This window comes from Trichosurus vulpecula, chromosome 7, assembly GCF_011100635.1.
Source record: "Trichosurus vulpecula isolate mTriVul1 chromosome 7, mTriVul1.pri, whole genome shotgun sequence".
NCBI classification, from domain to species: Eukaryota; Metazoa; Chordata; class Mammalia; order Diprotodontia; family Phalangeridae; genus Trichosurus; species Trichosurus vulpecula.
In genome coordinates, this window is record NC_050579.1 from 54,577,380 (window position 1) to 54,590,507 (window position 13,128).

Sequence of the window (13,128 nt, forward strand, 5' to 3'; positions counted from 1 at the left end):
GCACAATCACCCTGACGTATTCAAACAGAAAATACAAGTTCTAAGCAAAGATTTTTCACTGTTGAGGACAGTTCAGATTGTAATTCAGGGTAGTGCCACTTTACTATTCCTACTGAGCATTTTCCCTAAAATCCTATCGCAGTGACATGAGTTCTTCATGACACCAGCAGTGAAAAGAGGACAAGCTTCATTTAATAAAAATACTGGAGGAGGAGGGGAGGGTAAAAATCTCCTGTTACTCAAGGGCTATAAAGGATTTAAACGTCCGCGTGTAAAATGATCATGGCCTCTTTACTCAGCTTTGTAAATTGACCTTTTGGGGTATAACTTTCATAGGCCAGTTGGCCCACCAAAGGAATTAGAGAGAATGGTTCATAGATTGTTTACTGGTCTTGGGTGAAGTTTTAGCCTGCCAGGAAGTAGGGTAATGGATTACTTCTTCTGCCTGTGCCCTACTTCCTCACACATCATTGTCGTATTCCTACTCCTGACACAGTGGTGTGATGTCCTGCTCCTCCTCTCCCTCCCTCCAGGGCTGTGACCTTCTTGCGCATATCCACAGCACTTCTCTCCCTGGGATTCTGCAGTGGGTTCGACCTGCACCCTCCTCTACGCAAAATAAAAATCCTAATCCTCCACTGCAGCTCCCTTCACAAGGCTGACCTGATGAGCAGATCTCTTGTCTCTTAGGGACTCTCCTGTCTGTGTCTTCCATATTACTTCACCTCTTTTTTTCTCAGAATGTAACTCCTTGGAGATGGCCAAAGCTCTTTCTCACCTAGCTGAAGTAGAAAGATGGTGCAGTGGATACAGTGCTGGGCCTGGGGTCAGGAAGATGAGCTCAAATCCAGCCTTAGATACTTACTAGCTGTGTTACCCTGGGCAAGTCACTTAACTTCTGCCTGCTTCAATTTCCTGAACTGGATAATGGGGATGATAATAGCACCTGCCTCCAAGCGTTGTTGTCAAGATTATTTGTAAGAGATTTATTGCAGTGCCTGTCACATAGTAGGTACTTAATAAATGCTTAATCCATCTCCCCCTTCTTCAAGAACCTTTGAAGTTCTTATGTTTCTGCATGCTTGGGGGGGAGGGGCAGTGAAATAGAAAGCCATACACAATTGTTATGAAATAAAGAAGGTTTTAATCACCGGGTGTTCTAAGTTAGGTTGACATAAGTGAAGTGGAGTTAATATTTAACCATGGACAGCAGATCGCATAGCTCTCTTAGACAGGAAATCCCACCAAATATGGGTTCTGTGGTTTTGTACAGTAGTTTGTCTTGACACTCTCATGTACACAATCGCTGTCGTCTGTGTTACATTTACCACACTTGCAGTTCACAGCCACAGGGTATGAGAAATAGGGAGCGATATGGCGAGGGCAGCCTGGCATCACCACCGTCCTGTAGGTGATGTCTTTATATGTGCACACGTCCTGGGAGAGAGCGCTTTTGGGGAGGAACAGCTTACCATTACTGTCCTGGGGAGAGAAGAGAAAGGTGATCATCACTTGACAGCAGTTTTACAAATTAAGCGTAAATGGTGGTAGCATATTGAAAGTAATATGATAATGATAATAAATAATAATAATAGCTAGCATTTATATAGCACCTACTATGTGCCAGCACTTTACAAATATTCTCTCATTTGATCCTCACAACAACCCTGGGAGGGAGGTGTTATTATTATCACCATTTACAGATGAGGAAACTGAGGCAGACAGAGTTTATAGTGATTTGCACAGGTTCACACAGCTGTCTAGGATACTAATGCATTGTTGGTGGAGTAGTGAACTGATCCAGCCATTCTGGAGAGCAATTTGGAAGTATGCCCAAAGGACCATAAAACTATGCATTGATGCAGTGGTACTACTGCTAGGTCTATATCCCAAAGACATCCAAAAAAAAGGTAAAAGGACCTATTTGTACAAAAATATTTATAGCAGTTCTTTTTTTTTGGTGGCTAAGAATTGGAAATTAAAGGGATGCCCATCAATTGGGGAATGGCTAAAAAAGCTGTGATATATGAATGTAATGGAATAGTATTGTGCTATAAGAAAGGACAAGCAGGATGATTTCAGAGAAACTTGGAAAGACTTACACAAATTGATACATAATGCAGTGAACAGAACCAGGAGAACGCTGTACACAGTAACAGCAATATTGTTTGATGAAGAACTACAAATGACTTAGCTATTCTCAATAATACAATGATTCAAGACAATCCCAAAGGACTAATGATGGAGCATATTATCCTCCCGCAGAGAAAGAAATGATACTGATTGAATACAGACTGAAGCATGCTATTGTGTGCTTTCTTTCTTTTTCTTTTATTCAAGTCTTCTTGTACAAAATGACTAATATGGAAATGTTTTACGTAATTGCACATATATAACATAAGCAGTCTGATTGCTTACTGTCTCAGGGAGGCGGGAAGAGAGGAAGGGAGGGATAGAATTTGGAACTCAAACCTTTAAATAAAAATGTTAGAAAATTGGGGGAAAAATATCCTCCTGACTCCAGGCCCAGCACTCCATCCACTGCACCACCAAGCAAGCATCTCTAAATATGAGGAAGCTGAAGACCTTTCCTTTCTGTTAAAGAAGGGTTCATGCCTCACAATCTGGATTATATTCCTCAAAACCCTCCTTCTTCCCAGCCCTAGTGCTTTTTTCTTAATGAGACCTATGATATCATAGGCTCCCAGATTGGTGACTTCCCTGCAACTCAGTCTCAGAATGACCTGTGGGCATAAGAAATTAGGTGACTTGCCCAGGGTCACAAAGTCAGCACATGGCAAAGGCAAGACTTGAACCTGGGTCTTTCAGACTCTGAGACTCTTAGGACCTGATTAACACAGTTATTCAACTTCCTCATGTTATAGATTGGAGAGAGCACTGCACTAGGAATGAGGTCTGGGTTCAATTCTACAATTCACTTCAGCAAGTATTTATGTTCCTACTATAATAAACACCATGCCAGGAGCCGAGGCAAAAGGTGGAGGGCAGAGGATGCAAACACAAAAATGAAACCTTACTAGTGCTCTATGAGTTTATAATCTTCTTGGGGCAGTGGTGGAATGGCTTACAAAATGTTCATCAGCAAACCTGACATAGTACAAAGTAATCTGAGGAGGGAGAAAGCACCAGAAATTGGGTGTTAGGGTCATTTAGCTATGCAACATCTTGACAAATCACTTTACCTTTGAGAAGATTAGTTTTCTTATCCGTAAAGTGAGAATAATCACATATGCCTGGCCTACTTCACAAGGTTGTCCTGAGAATCCAATGAGAAAATATATTGTGTATGCAGATGTGCTAGTGTTTCTTCTTTTGTCTTGGCTGTGGGTGGGAGGAAGAGGTCTTCTTCTTGGACCAGTGCTCTCAACGATGTAGGAGAACTCTCAGTGTGGAAATCCTCTCTCTAATATAGAATGGCAACTTCCCTATAACCTCCAGCCTTAGAGAATTACCCAGGGTACTGAAAGGCTAAGGGACTTGACCAATGTCACACAGCTAGTCTGTATTGGAGGTATGAAAAACCCAGGTTTTTCTAATTCCAAGGGTTCCTTTCCATCCACTATTCTAGGCTGCCCGTCATCAACCACCACCACAACCACTGCCATCATCATCACTAATGATCATCATCATCAACACAGTGTCAAGTGAATTAATGATATAGCAAGAATGAAGGTTAAGAGCTAAGTAGGCCACCCAAGCAAGGTTAAAAAAAACCGAGAGAAGACCTCAGTAGATTGGGTTAACTCTCTGCAGAATATTTATGGAGGAACAAGGATAAGACTTGGAGAAGAGGAAAGGACTTGGAGACACATGTATCAATGGGAATGTGGATCCATTTATAGGCATATGGGGGCCTAGTTTATGGCAATATCTACACTCAAGACATCCTTCTCAAGATTACAAGAAAGAGTGCTCAATTTGGAATAAGTGAACCTGGTTTCAAATCCTGACTCTGCTGCTTACTATTTATTCTCTGGACCTCAGTTTTCTCATCGGTAAAATGGAGCGGATTGAATGAAGTGATCTCTCCAAAGTCCTTTCTAGTCCTAAATGCTATAAATTTCATTTAAAGAGTAAAATAAATGGAATTCTAGAGTCTTAATGAAGCTGGAAGGGGTCTTGAGAATTCCCAATTTAACTCAGTTTTACATTTGAGGAAACCTAGGCTCAGATTAGTGAAATCACTGACCCAAGTTACACAGAGTTAGCAATTAGTTAGTAGTGATACCAATAGGCAGGTAACACCTAATGTAAAATGAACAATATATGCACTCATTACTGTACTGAACTATGACCATTGACAATCATATGTGTGCCTCCTATTGGTTGGTTGTTGTCCTTGATTCTTGAAGAGGACTAAAATGCCATACTATGCTAAAGTCAAGTCAAGTGTCCAGCTGTAGCTAATTAGTCTAATGTGAGCACCTATTGGGTGTCTACTGGAAGCAGCAGAGTTGTCATTTCTCCGAAACCTCCTTCCAAACCAGAATGAAGGCTTAAAATCTGTTGGCTTCTGAAATGTAACATGAATAAATGTGACAACATGAAAAATAACATTGGTTTCTTTTTACTTCCTTTATATTATTCCTTAAAAGTAGTCAACGATGCGCCAGCATACCCGAGTCATGCAGTATCCAGCACAGATGGTGGTGTTGATGGTTAGGCAGTATGCGCACTCTCTCCTTTCTATGTGCATGGTATATTCGGTTGGAACACAAAAAGACATCGTTTGTCCAAATGCAAGGCCAAAAAGTAGAGACATCAGGAAAGTAGCAGTCATGCTAAAGCCAAGACAAAAATGTTCAAGTGAACCCATTACACAGATAGTCAGCCATAAACAGACACCAATTAGAAGCTCACTACATTGACAGAAAAACCATTGCTAATGGTTAGGAATTTACCATTAGATGTAGCTACCATCTCTGCCAACCCCAGGTCAACAGAGTACTACCACAGAGCAGAGCCTTTTGAGGTCTGGGTAGTGAAATCCCAAGCCCTAATGGTGAATTGGCGGGAAGGCTTCATGAAGTTATGTGAGTGATCAGACAGATGGCAGGTCAGCTTAAGCCAAAGGTTCTTTACCTAAGATCCAAAGACTCCCTTGGGGAAGATACTTTTGAGGGCATCTGTGAACTCGAATGGGAGAAAAATCATTACTTTATTTTCACTAATTTCTGACTTGAAATTTAGCATTTCTTTCAATAAGACCTTCTTCTGAGAAGGGGTAACTAGGTTTCATCAAAGTGCAAAAAGGGTCTGTAACCCCACCAGCACTCCGTGAAAGTAAGAACCCCTCATTTAAGCTGATTTAAGTGTAAAGCAATTCATTTAGGAGAAAATAATCCAAGTTGTATGACTCGGTGGTATCATAAAACAGTGGCTCATTAGTTACCAGCTTATCAGTTTATTGGACTGCATTTACAATCCCGACTCTGCCTCTTTCCAGCTGTGAGATCACGGGCAAATTAAAATGCTTAGAACCTCAGTTTCCTCATGTGTAAAATGGGATTAATGATACTTATAGGATCTTACAAGGTTGTTCTGAGGCCAAAGTATATATAGTATCTTGTAAACTTTAAAGGAATAGACTGTCAATCATTTTTATTTTTAGGTGATGCCAATTTATTCCTTTTTTACAGATGGGGAAATTGAGGTACAGAGAGATTTTTTTTTAAGTGACTTGCCCAGGTATGCTAGGCAGGAGCTGAAACTTGAATTCAGGGCTTCTGTCTCCAAGTCCATTATTTTCCAAGCCAATGTGTTCAATAAACTCCAGTAGCTCCCTATGTACCATTTGAAGTTCTTCAGTAATCTTTCCCCATCCCCCCTTTTCAGCCTACTCACACATGGCTCTCCTTCATACACTTTGTTGACTCGCCATATTGTTCTTCTTGCTGTTCATTACAGGGAGCCCTCCATCTCCATCTCCATCTCCCATCTCCACTGCTTTAACCGTGCTGTGAAATGCTCTCCTTCCTCACAGCTGCCTCTTAGAGTCCCTGATTTCCTTCAAGCATCACCTTTGTCAGGGTGCCTTTTCTGATGGGCCCCCTCCCCCCAGCTGCTAATGCTTTTCCCAATAAGGTTACCTTATCCTTGCTTTCTGTGTGTTTGGTATATCTTTATACATGCCTGCATGTTGTCCTCCCCGCCCCATTATAATGTAAACGAGGCAGAGTAATGGCAGAACTAGGGACTGTTGCACTTTTGTCTCTTTTCCCAGGTCTTGGCATAGTACCCTGTGCTGATACATAATACACTTTTTACAAGTGCTTGTTGATTGACAGACTGACCCCCCAAGAGATCATTCACACGGGTTAAAAATGTAAAGAGCTTCTAGAAAATTTAGATAAATCTGTGGACTCCACAATCATGATTAGAGGTTGGATAAGATGGCTGTGGTTCATCCTGAAGCTTTTGACATGACACACGGAGGGTGACCATTTTCTGCCAATGGTGCCAACATTAGAGATAGATCAAATATGGTACCGACTAAGGTATTGGCCTGATGTAGCATGGCACCAGTGATGTTCTTAACTGAGAGTATTTATGAATGAGAGAGCTCAGTGTCCATCACCCTTCTTTATGGGATGGATAAGGTAACCTAATAAGATAACCTAATTCTTTTAGCTCCACTGATGATGTTGTTATGATCATTCAGTTGTTTTCTAGTCATGTCCAACTCTTTGTGACCCTATTTGAAGTTTTCTTAGCAAAGATACTGGGGTGATTCGCCCTTTCCTTCTCCAGCTCATTTTACAGGTGAGGAAACAGGCAAATGGGGTTAAGTGACTTGCCCAGGGTCACACAGCTAGTAAGAGTCTGAGACCAGATTTGAATTCAGGAAGACAAGTCTTCCTGACTCCAGGCCTGGCACTATCCACTGTGCCACCTGACTGCCCCCACCTTTAGTGGCAAATAGTAAATTGATGGAAAACAAGATAATTTCAAAGATTTCATGAAAAAAAAACCCTCAATTTATAGACTACGCCTGGGGCCAGGACACAGCCAGTTATATATCCTACACCCTCTACATTATAACCTTGTCTTTGGAGTAAGAAGACCTGAGCATATGAAATGACTTCAGCACGTTACTAGCCATCCTACCATGGGCAAGTCACATAATTTCTGTGAGCCTCAGTTTTCTCATCTATAAAGTGGGGATGCAATAATCACACAACCCACCTGACAGGATTGTTATTTGGAAACCACTTTGTAAACTATAAAAGTATTAGATAAATGTGAGGTAGGAATCATTCTTTAAAAAAAATAAAAAACAAAGCATTCATTAAAATTCAGAATGATTTCCTGAGGCCCTGCAAGCTCCTTAATCGTCAATGAAAGGTTTGGTTCTATGCATTACTACCCTTAGTGAAGATTTTCCAGTAAGATCAGTCAGTCTATAAAAGGGTTTTCCAGTAATCTCTCAGCTAGCCAGAAAATTCAATTTCACCAAAATACCTTAAGTCCCAAGCAATTCACTAACTTGAGGTGTCAGTCTGTTCAAATTGGATAACAAGTCCTTTCTCTCCATCATGCTTCACAAATACAACACTTGCCACTATAATACTGTGAAAAGGGTAAAGAGCATGTACAGACCAAGAGGATTTATCTAGCTATGGAATCATTCAGTGGAATGGAAACTCCTAAGGCCAAGGACTATTTCTCTTTTTTGTCTTCGTATCCCCAGTGCCTGGCACATAGTTGGTGCTTGATAAACACTGGCTGATTTAATAATTGATAGGGCAGAGGAGACCTTTAAATGCATTCCAGAGCAAACTCCACCCCACTTTTTGATAGGGCTGCTTCATTACGATGGAGGGGAAAGAGAAGCAAACTGAGAGTTGGGAAATTTGTGACATTTAGCAGTGGCCTTGGGCAAGTCTCTCAACTTTGGTGGAACTCAGTATTCTCATCTGAAAAATGGGGAGATTGAACTAGAGGGTCTCAAAAGTCACTTCTAATTCTCATTGCAGTGAAAACGTGATGAACTTGGAAGCAGAAAACTTAAGTTTGGACACCAGCTCTGATACTTGCTAGCTATGTGTCTGCCATTAATCACCTAAACACCCTGCGCTTCAATTTCCCCAACAATAAAACGGGGATAGCAATACTTACACCACAGATTGTAGCAGAAAGTACTTCGTAAACCTTAGAGCACAAAACAAGTGTGAACTATTCCTCTTTACTCTCTAGCAATAAGAAGCGATGTGAGATAGTGGAAAGAGGACCAGCCTTGTAGTCAGGAAGGCCCTGGGTTAAAATTTTGCCTCTGACACACGCTCACTGTGTGATCTTGGGGACACCTAGGTGGCACATCCTTGTGATAAGGAGGTCATTTAGAAAAATTTTGCTGACTCTAATTGAAGAAATTGGTCACTTCTTTTCCAGTGATACCCTACCACCTCCTATATTCCCTTGAAATCTATTGCCTACCTTATATTGACATCTTTCTCCAATCTGTGTCTCCCCTTCGCTGTTTGGCATGTTTGCTAATATCTTTCTCCATTTTGCTGAGCTATTTGCATATGGATGGCACTCAATAAAGGTCAATTAATGACATATCACTAAATCTCATAAAGGTTTAGGTAAATGGAATAGAATTATATGAATGCCTAGGCCAACATTATACTTCATTTTTTTACTAAAAGTAACCACAAATCATGGAACCCTGACAAAGTTGTTCCTGTCATACTGGAGATTTCATTTCATTAAAAACAAAACAAAACTAACAAAAATGGAAACGAGGAAAGAAAGCTGTCACCATCACCATCCAATGTCATTTATCATTTCATAGACCAGCTAACCACTGTCCCCAATGAGTCAGGAGGATTTTTTGTCCCAATGATGGGTCCCACCTTACTGGGCCACTGAACGTATAAGATTACAGTCATTTGAGTTTTTAAGTCTACAAACCCACATTTTCACCTTCTTCCCCCATGCTAGCAGATTTCAGTTGCAAAAAGGCTAAAAATTACAAGTGAACAAAATGCACCCTCAATGCAAATAAGAGGAGGAGAGCTATATTTCAGAAGAACCCTTTTCTGCATGCACACATACCTGACTGCAATGAAGAGCAGGCACAGCAATGAGCCCCACAGAAAGCTCTTGGCTTATTTTATACCCTTCAGGATAATTCCCTTCTGATTTCCTGTTTATATAACTGCATTAAGTTACCGCTTTCTTATCTGAGATACATCTATTACACATTCATGCTGAACCCTAAAGAAAGCGTGTTTAGTCAACCAAGATGATATCTTCCTCTGGAAATGGTGACGTTATTTCAGGATGCATTTGGCTCTCTTCCACTTGAAAACCAACTACAGATTTTAAGCATTAGCACTTATTAATTTTTCCAAGTACGGAACAACAAAGACAATAAAGAAATTAATAACAGAAGTCAGTATTGGAGAGGATTAATTTGGGGACTTGGGTACCCAAAATTTGATCTAGGTATTTATTTAGCGACATGGCTAGCCCTGAGTCTCACCTACCAACAAAGTCAAACACTATGGAAAAGACATCGAGTTTACATCTCTTTTTTGGGGGAGTGAGGGTGCAGTGGGTAGGGAAGTGGATGGATGGAGACTAGATCTAACTTTATTGTTGTATGGAACTTCCAGTGAGAACATTTCTTCTATCGATTTAGATTGGCATCTATACAACTGATAGTCTTCCTGATTTGCCTGGGTCACTATGGAGCTTAGTAACCGACTCAGTCAGACAGTTTGTGTCAGAGATAGGACTTGACCTGAGATCTTTCTCACTCCACGGTTAGTTCTATCCACTATTCCCCACTGCTTCTCTTACTTCCACGTAGCTCAATAAGATATTCAATAAACATGCAACTCCAGTCATAATCGTTCAAAGCAATTATGTTATCTTTAGGAGACAGTGAAGCAAAAATCAGTCATGCAGAAACATTGTCCAGCAGATGTATCAGAGTGCCATTCTATATGTGGCATATGTGTGGAGGTGAGCTGTGTTCTCTTGAGATGCTTCTGGTGGATCATGTGTGCTGACTCAGTACCAAAGGACCTGGTGTTCTGGGGTGATGAAGTAATCTCCCTTATTGGTTGCTTGGCCCAAATGCCAGGGGCAAGGGGTGTATATGTCAAAGAGGATTGACCACTGAGCCAGGAAAAGATGACCTCTCAGTAGACTTTGAAGGGGGAGGCAACCAGCTAATCTGCTTGGTTTGAACTCTGCCGGCATCCTGCTTTCCCCACAGGATAATCTCATCACCAGAAAACTCACCATCATGGAAAGTGTGTCAGCTTTGGCCTCAGCACCTTCAGTTGCCTCTACCCCTCTGACCGTACGCCAAAAGGCAGAGCAAGAAACTCCTCCCAGAGACTCCATTTAAAAGGGACTCAGAATTCCCAGCCATCGCTTTATTTCTCACCAGATTTCAATTTGGTTTTAACTCCACTAACATCACGCCCCTTCTCTAATACCCCCTGGTGGGCCCCCCTCAGGTTTCTTTTGTGTATTGTCTTCCTTTATTACATTTCTTTCATGTGAGAAAAATAAATCCTGTCCCATTGAATTCTTTTCTACTCCCTCTGAGGATATCTTAGACAAGAGCCATATTTAAGCTTTAGGTGATTTTTCCCTGGGGCTTCATGGTGAGAGCATAATGAACCACAGACAATGAGAAAGAGAAGGCCCTCTGGAGGCCAGGCTATCCAGGACTTAACCTAGTCTGTCCATGAGCCAAAGCTTGGAACCCCTTGGTGAGGCAGGGCAAGCACCCCAGACCCTTTGATCCCAGCAGTATTTGTTGCTTCACCAATATGACCAATAATTAACCAACTGTATTGGGTATGGTAACTTCTTGAGGTTATTAGTGATAATTTACACTTACATAGTACTTCAAGGCTTACAAAACACTTTCCTCACAACAAGGCTATGAAGGAATTAGATGCTGTCATCACCATCTTAGATATAAGGCATGGATAAGACAGACAGGGCATTTATTAAGGGTTTACTACGTCCCAGTCACTGTACTAAGTGCTAGGGTTATAACTACAAGCCAGCTTTATATTCTTGAGAAAGCATGTCATAGACTTTTGGGAGAATATTTTGTACCAATCTTTCTTGTTGTACCAAATTAGCAACTGTTCCCTTTCCTAAAGCTACTTAAGACTGACTGACTAAATGATCCTCAACTGATAATCTTAGGGTAAGCACACCAGTAGGGGCTCAAACCAATGGCATTAGAGAATTACCCTTGATCTCTCAAGGTTACCTCTAGCACCCTGGGTTAGCCAAGCTCTGGGGACCTGACTCATCAGTGAGAGTGGGAATTGGGATCAGGATGTTTGAGCACTTACAAGGACTACATTTCTGTGTGCTAAGCACTTTAAGGAGATATGTCAATCACTCAGACTCTAGGAGACATTTACAATCTATGGGGTGAATAGACACATGTTCAAATAACTACGGGGCATGATAAATACACAAAAGAGGTCCAAAGAAATTATATAGTTGTTGCTATTGTTGTGTTTGAGGCAAGATTAGAAACCTCTCACTTATTTAAATATTCTCTACCCCCACCCTCTTTGATTTTGAATAGTAATTTAAAGATCCTTTTTCCTTTCTCTTAGTCTTCCTCCCTTCCCTTCCCTCATTGCCAGAGGCTGTAATAATGAGCCTTGAAACTTTCTAAAACTAGTAATTACTTAACATCAAGACAGTTATTAGCACTTAATCCAACAAATTCTCGTAATGTTTACCCATAAATATTCTTAGTGGGTTGTCATTCATTATTTCCTTTGCTTGTGTACAAATTGTCTCTGGGCTTTACAAAGTGATGATGCCTTCTCTCTTGCAGACCCAGAGGCAGTAACTCAGTAGAAAAACAGACTTTGGCATCTGAGAATTTTTGCTTGAATATTAATTCTGCTCTTTACTATCTTAATAACCTTGGGGGGTGGGGCATCACCAGTCATCTTGACTTTTGTCTTGCTACTGAACTCCAATGACACTGGAGGACAGTGAGGCTTATGACTCCGTGCAGCCCTGCCTCACTTAAATCCAGTTCACTTGCAAGTCAAGACATCACCCTCATGATGTCATTGGTCCTCTTCCAGAAGGAAGGAGGAACCATAATAACAACAACAAATGACCTTGACCTTGGACCTTGATCTTGTCCTCTATAACATAAGGAGATTAAATTGGACCATAGAATCTAGAGTTGGCAGCACCTTGGAAAACAAGAGTCTTCTGAGGGGCACAGGGGTATCTTTCTTCTGATTTAAGTTTATATTCATGTCCTTTCTGTGACTTATTTTTCTCTGTATGGAGTGGGAGAGGGGCAGCTAGGTGGTATAGTGGATAGTGTCTGACCTGGAGTCAGGAAGACCTGGGTTCGAATTCAGTGTCAGACCCTTACTAGCTGTATGATCCTGGGCAAGCCACTTAACCCTGCCTGTTTGCCTCAGGTTCCTCACCTGTAAAATGAGCCGGAGAAAGAAATGGCAAACCATTCGTGTATGTTTGCCAGCCCTAGGAGGGGGGTAACAAAGAGTCTGACACAATTGAAAACAACTAAATAACCACAATGGAGAAGGAGGGAGGGTGAGACCAGTAGAGGCACTGAAATAGCCCCTTGTGTCCTAGTTGCTACTTGGAAGGATTTTTTTTCAGGATCACAGGATTATAAAGTGGGAAGGAACTATGAAGTCATCCAGCCTAAACCCCTCATTTCATTTCACAGAAAGGAAACCTGAGACCCTCAGAGGTTAAATAACTTGCCCAGGTTCCACAGATAGAAAGTGGTAGAGGGTGGATTTGAACCCATGTCCTCTAATTCTAAATCTAGTCTTCTCTCCACTGCAGCTGGCATCTGCTCCTTTTCTTTGAAAAGGGTATGTGCCCAACAGGAGCATTGGCTTTATATTGGAGTGAAGTTTTGTCGCTGGACTCTATAGGTTGCCATCTCTGGATCAGCCACCAGATGGTGCACCAAGCCCTCAGCCACTAGCTAAAGTAACTTAAAGGTATAGGAGTGAGCAGGACCTTGCTGTTGTTAAGACCTAAATCCCTTTGCACATCCATGGATGAGATCTGTGGGAACCCTCTGGATCCCACTCTTTCCTTTTA

The 13,128-nt window shown here is 41.4% G+C and overlaps 1 protein-coding gene across 1 annotated transcript; it reads right to left on the reverse strand.

Annotated features, from left to right (window-relative positions):
* Nucleotides 1-1,227: 1,227 nt before the first annotated feature.
* On the reverse strand, nucleotides 1,228-11,965 carry TSHB (thyroid stimulating hormone subunit beta). The gene is made up of 3 exons (XM_036768846.1): nucleotides 11,949-11,965; nucleotides 4,640-4,802; nucleotides 1,228-1,482 (listed from the first exon to the last, which is right to left on the reverse strand). The coding sequence occupies exons 1-3, from the start codon at nucleotides 11,963-11,965 to the stop codon at nucleotides 1,228-1,230; spliced, it is 435 nt and encodes a 144-aa protein (XP_036624741.1).
* Nucleotides 11,966-13,128: the final 1,163 nt, after the last annotated feature.

Coding starts and splice junctions, on each gene's coding strand:
- TSHB (XM_036768846.1), bottom strand. Junction 1,483..4,639: donor CTGGATACTGCATGACTCGG/GTATGCTGGCGC, acceptor TTCTCTCCCCAG/GACAGTAATGGTAAGCTGTT.